General features: G+C 45.3%; 1 protein-coding gene across 1 annotated transcript in view; it reads right to left on the minus strand.

Moving 5' to 3' along the window:
* The window catches only part of igdcc3 (immunoglobulin superfamily, DCC subclass, member 3), an 84,077-nt gene extending 77,929 nt beyond the window's left edge, over nucleotides 1–6,148 (minus strand). The window contains exon 1 of the mRNA XM_012834355.3: nucleotides 5,417–6,148. Coding sequence (XP_012689809.2) covers nucleotides 5,417–5,480 — 64 coding nt within the window. The 5' untranslated portion in view covers nucleotides 5,481–6,148. The remainder of the gene's footprint in view (nucleotides 1–5,416) is intronic.
* Nucleotides 6,149–6,409: the final 261 nt, after the last annotated feature.

Consider the following 6,409-nt stretch of genomic DNA (forward strand, 5'->3'; position numbering starts at 1 on the left):
CCCTTCCTTCTTTCTCTCTCCCTCCTAATCTCTCTCTCTCACACACCCCCCCTTCTCTCTCTCTCTCTCTCTCTCTCTCCCCTCCTTCTCTCTCTCCCTCTCCCATCTCTCTATTCCTGCAACGATTCGTGATCACACACACATGGTGTGTTAGAGGTCCTGGGGTTTCATTTGATGCCAATGGGAGTTTTCCCATTGTCCCCCTTCCATTCGCTAATAGCCTTTCTTTGGCATTTAATGGTTGAATAAAGGGCTTTTAAAGGTCAACACCTCTTGAGGTTGAGAGTCTTGTTCTGCATGGTTGCTGATCTCACCCATGTGCCAGGTGTCTATGACCCATCACAGTTCCCAGTCAGGAAACAGGCTTGGAAGAACACCAAAGACATACCTACCCTGAATAAAATATAGCCACGAATAACCGTGACTGAATCCTGCAGAGATTATGGGACAGGTTTACGGCATATGCCATGATGCACAAACAGGCTGTTTTTGCTCTCTAAAAAAGTATGTGTGTGTGTGTGTGTGTGTGTGTGTGTGTGTGTGTGTGTGTGTGTGTGAGAGAGAGAGAATATGTGTGTGTGTGTGTGTGTGTGTGTGTGTGTGTGTGTGTGTGTGAGTGTGTGTGAGTGTGTGTGAGTGTGTGTGAGTATGTGCTCTTGCTGTGGGGGCAGGAGGAACAGAGAGAGAGAAAGGCAGAGTCAAAACTCATGTGCCCTTCAAGGTCATGTGACCACATCGGCATCGGAGCATACACACACACAGCCACTGTGGCGACTCTAACACACCATAACACCTGAGCCACGGGCACACTCGTTTAAAATTTAAGACGCGAGACGGAGAGATGGATGGGGAAGGGAGAACAAAGGAGAGATGGAGAGAGAGAGAGAACGAGAGAGAGAGAGTGTGAGAGAGAAACAGGGAAGGAACAGAGAGAGTAGAAGAAGAAAGAAATGGAGGGATGAAGATGAGGAAAGGGAGAAGAATAAAAAGGGAGAGAGGTGAAGGAAAAAAGAAAAGAAAAAGAGCGAGGGACGGAGAAATGGAGAAAAAAAACTTCAGCAGTTCAGTAAAACAGCTATTGATTCAGTAGTAGAATGATGAGAACCAAAAGAGATAGAGACAGAGAGAGAAAGCGAGGGAGAGAGAGGGAGGGAGAGGGATAGAGTGAGAGGGAGAAAGAGAGGGAGAGAGAGAGACAGATAAGAGACTATGTGGGAAGCTTGTAGGAATACATGGCAAACAAAAGGAAGAGAGGAACAGGGTGAAAGTGAGATAGTGGGAAAGAAGAAGAGAACAAGCAGAGCTTGCAATTAAAACAGAGAGAGTAGAGGGAGAGAGAGAGAGAGAGAGAGAGAGAGAGGAAGAGAGAGAGAGAGAGGAAGAGAGAGAAAGAAAGAGTGAGTCCCTGGAGAGAGAGAGATGGGGCACAGATGAATCTATCCTCTTCGCCTCCGCTCTCAAAGTGAGGTAGTTAAGGAGAGTACCCAGGGGTGTAGGATTACCTCAGCCCCTTCACTCGAGTCTGTGTGTGTGTGTGTGTCTGTGTGTGTGTGTGTGTGTGTGTGTGTGTGTGTCCACAGCCTAACTGAGACAAACTGTTTGTTCCCTGCACATTAAATAAAGCCACGGTCTCCCTCACACCGACCAAATAAAACTCTGCTAAAAACAATCAAATACAGCCACTTCTAACATGGCATGATCAAATCAGAGCAGTTTGGTGGCAGTAACTCTTTCTGAACGTCCATTTAGTGTGACACAAACTTAATTATGCTCTACTGTAGTTTCATTGTTGGACAACATTGAAAGCCATTTGATGGTGTTATTGTATTTCACCCTGACATTTCAAGACGTCCAGCTTTCAACATTAAATGTTATGTCATATCCCATGCTGGGATTTCCCCTGGCTTTATGACTGTGTGAGATTTGTTGGATGGTGCATGACTTTCAATGTTCCTCAACAGGGCAGATAGAAGCGTCTCTTGTAAATGCTAGTCCAAATGTCATCCAAAATATCTGTCAATCATGGTAAATGAACACACACAGACACACACACACACACACACACACACACACACACACACACACACACACACACACACAACGTGTGCACACACACACACACATACATCCCATCACTCAAGCAGCTTAAATATCGCCCGTCAGAGGCCTCCTCGGTGTCTCGTCACCTTCTCCTCTCACACTTCTGGAAGCTTTACAGCCTGCACACGCACACACACACACACACATACACACACAGTTGCGATTACGCACACACACAAGCACACATGAACACACTCACACGTACATAAACACACATGCAATCACACACACACAACTGCTCCCATCTCTACTAAATACAATCTCCAACACTGTCATCACCTGTTCACTGGAAATACCAGCACCGCATCTTGGTTTCCCTCTCCCTCTCCCTCTCTCTCTCCCTCTCATTCTCCGTCTCCAACTTGTGTACTGTCATCAGAGCCAGCCCAACAGAGACAGCCCAACCTGTCTCTCTCTAAGTCTTGTTTTGTCTTCCTGTTTAGAGGTGAGCTCTGTAACATGTCACAAGGCTGACAAGCACTTAACCATCTTTCCACTGCCTACTGCCACAAGGGCCCATACATTGTAGTTTGCGTGTGTGTGTGTGAGAGTGTGTATTTGAGGGTGTGTGTTTCTGTGTTACTCCGTGACACTGCATTCATTTATAATGTGACTTGGTCTGTGAGCTTGTGTGCTGCAAATTAATAAGTGTGTGTGTGTGTGTGTGTGTGTGTGTGTGTGTGTGTGTTGAATTGTTTCTGCAGCTCTGAGAATGTGTTTAAACACACACACCATGAAAGAACTGCCGAAGCATCTCTCATCTATTCCTTTTTGTTAACACTCTTTTGTTTACCCTGCGCTGGCATCCTCTGCAGTCAATTATTAATCCAGGGCCTTCCATCCGAACTTCAATCAGTGCTTTGCTCAAGTAAAAAACACATTCAAATAGGCTACATTACTGAAAGTATGATGTGCACGAAAGGTCACCAAACACTGACGTCTACGAACGTTCAAGCAGCCTTTGCTTTCACAGACGGAATTCCTTCTTGCTGACTCACAGAATGGATTGTCCTTGCATGCACATCATACTTTCCCTAATGGAGCAGAACTGTTATGTGGACAAAATGAACATTTCGATGGCATGGAATAATGAAAGTGTAGCCCACTGTGTATTTCCTGCCACAAAAGTATAAATGTTGGCCTAAGATATCTATTTCTCGCATTCAGCTTTTTGTCCACAAAATGAAAAGCACAACAGTGAATTCAGGGAAGAACATACATCATCCGTTTTATTTTCTGTGCACGAAAAAATGTGTTCTCTACCATATTTCGTGGACACAATGCTAACGTGTCTGTTTTCGTGAACTTAAGGCAATGATGTGTTACATAGATTCGTAGTAAATTGATGCATTTTGTAGCACAGAATGCGTTCGGTCTACGGAATAAGGTCTGTTACATTTAGCGCCCCATAAACTACAACCAGCGTTTTCCCCCTGTTATCAGCTTGACTGGCCTTTGTCGTCACCCACGTCAGCTCCATGCTAAGGAACAGTCTATTGATAGCCTCTCAGTTAGGCATTCGCCGAGGAAAAATGCTTGGGCAGTTAACTACAGTCGGTTGAAAGTGCTCATTTTGTCCGCTCTCGAGTGCGTGTAATCTGATGCTAAACACGGACAACTGGTTGAAGCACTTCTGCCAGTGTGCGCACAGAAGTCACTCGGGGCAAGCAGGCCCTCTGTGTTAAGCTGGCTTGCGGATGTGCTCCTTGTCATCAAAGTCCCGGGTATGGTGAACAAAACAAATCCGGCAGACGCGCTCTGGCGCGTCCGAATCAAAGTGGCAATTATTTGAGAGATCTCACATTCACACTAGCAGCATCTCTACCCCTGGATACTCCGCGCGGAGGGGAGAGACAGGGGGCACGCTTTCAGAGACTCCAGCTGTCAATCAGTCGGAACAAAGGACGAGAGGAGCATTTTTTTCACGCGAGCGAATGGACAGCCTTGACGTTTAATCTTTATAAATATTCACCCTTGCAGGCCTTCTACTACTCCAACCCCCACTCGTTCTCTTGGTACAATGCGTGGGCAGTACAAAGACGCGGTCAATCAGACCTCCTTCCATCTATGACGGATAATAAGCACAATTGTTCAATGGTCCAAATGATGGTTGGATAAGGCGGTAGCTCCACACAGGGAGAGCGGGAGAGAAAAAGAGAGAGAGAGAGAGGTGATCTATTATTATACTCCGGGTAGTGCACTGGAGATCACCAGTTTGTTAAAATAACCGTGAACTTTATTCTGCGTAGATAACTGTCACCACCTTTTTGCTGCCTCCATTAATTCAATGGGCGCCGTCACACAAATAAGCTATTCAGAGACATTTAAGTCTGAAGCAAAAGAAGTCGAAGGCTCTTAAATGTCAGCGGACGAACCAACTACTCAGCTGCATCTGACAAGTAGATGTTTGAATGTCAAACGAGCCTGGGACATTAAATATAGCCTCTCTGTCCAAGGCTGCGAACAACCATAAATCCCCTGTGCCAGTAAGTGCAAAAGAGAACAGCGGATCTGAGGCGCAAGGCAATAAAAAAGAACGGCCAAGATAAGCGGGTATGTTGTCCTATCTCTGTGGCCACTCTCGTGCTCATTAAATGTACTAAGCCGAGTGGAAGTTCGGTTTAATAACTCGACTCATGCTTATCTAGCACACACAAACGGGCAAATAGACACACTCTCAAGAGCACATGTTTAATATTCGCTTTACAACAATCTTGGGAGTGTGCATCTCGAAACAAATGTTCATTCACAGCCAGGAACTCTACAGAAACCCTACAGGGAGAGAACATCCAAACACGCTGCCAAAATATGACACGATTTCATGCTCTGACTCGAGCATTACAATGCACGTGGATAGAAGCATTAAACTATGTTCTATTGGATACGGATCGGCATCATCAGCGCACACAGATGCTGAGGTGGACCGCATGTCTTCATATTTCTCCACCAGACGATAGGTTGAAATAGCTTGCAGTGTATCCATCACCTAAACAAACAGCCACTGCCAAGAGATGCACTGGCTATTTCTTTAGAAAATAACCGTGGTTAGAGATTGACACGTCTGGACTCTTCATGCACTCCGAGACAAGCAGGGGTGTTAACTTCACCGCCCCGGCCACAAACAAAAGCATACAAGGAATCAAAGGTTGTGGGACCTAGCTACATGGTCAAGTTCACGGTCTACGCATGGGTCAGCTCCGCGGAGAGAACAGCAGTAGCGTCCCGGCTAAATAAGTCCAGTCCGGCTGTGTTTCGTTAACATGCTCATCTGTAACCCACGAAATACAGTGGTAGGCTAGTGATTTCATACACTTACCGACAAAAGCGCACAGATATATTCCGAGTACGGCTGGAGCGAGGTGTCGCCTTCTGGTAGCCATTTAAATCACTTTAGCAAAGGATCCAATACTTTTCCTCGTAGAAAATAAAAAAAATAAAGCAAGTCGAAAAAGAATAAAGTCTTGCTTGCGTTAGATCCTCATGTTTCGAGCTACAACAATTGCTTGCTCGCAGGGGTCGAACATGCTTGCGCCATTTTGCACATCTATCAGGAATCTGTCAGCATCTCGCTCTCTCTCCCCCCTCTTTTTCTCTCCCTCGCCTCCGTTATCTTTCCCTCTATCTCAGTGCCGACGTTTCATGCAAACACCATTCACGTTGTCGCTTATACCACTACTGTGCACGATCTTCCTCGTCCCCTTTCCTCCCTTGCCTCATGTTCCGTTTCCCCCCATTCCTTACGGGCTTGACTCCTGGAACAAAAGACACGGGTTGTGTGAGGCTCAGAGAGAGCGGTTTTCCGCTGGTGTGTGTTTATAGTTCGGATGTTGCAATGAACCTACAATGTGGTATTTTTGTTGTTATTGCAATATTTCAACAAAGACTACAAATTCTTGGCGACAGTAAGGTCTACGTTGAAACAAACTAAATCGCGTCTCTGGTAAGATGTGTTCACTAATGAAGATTTATGTTAATAGGCTAAACAAAACAAAAAAAATCAAGACTAAAGCCTAATACGATTAACAATAATAGCCTACTTTCACCAGCGCAGGCCAGATGTTTCAAATAGCTCCTCGTATTATGAACAAGGACTAGCCTATGTGGACTTAAGACGTTAGACATATTTTTATAGGCTAAGATGAATTGAAATTACATAATTCTCCGTATCCTTACTAGCACTTAGTGTTGTTTTATTTGTGTTGTTCATAGGCTATTGCCTGTGTGCAACATAACCCGTGCAGCATCCGATACAATGCGACCTAACGTGATCTAGAGACGGAGTGGACAAAACTGATAAAGGAGCGCCATC

Source organism: Clupea harengus, chromosome 20 (assembly GCF_900700415.2).
Source record: "Clupea harengus chromosome 20, Ch_v2.0.2, whole genome shotgun sequence".
In the NCBI taxonomy this organism is placed as follows: Eukaryota; Metazoa; Chordata; class Actinopteri; order Clupeiformes; family Clupeidae; genus Clupea; species Clupea harengus.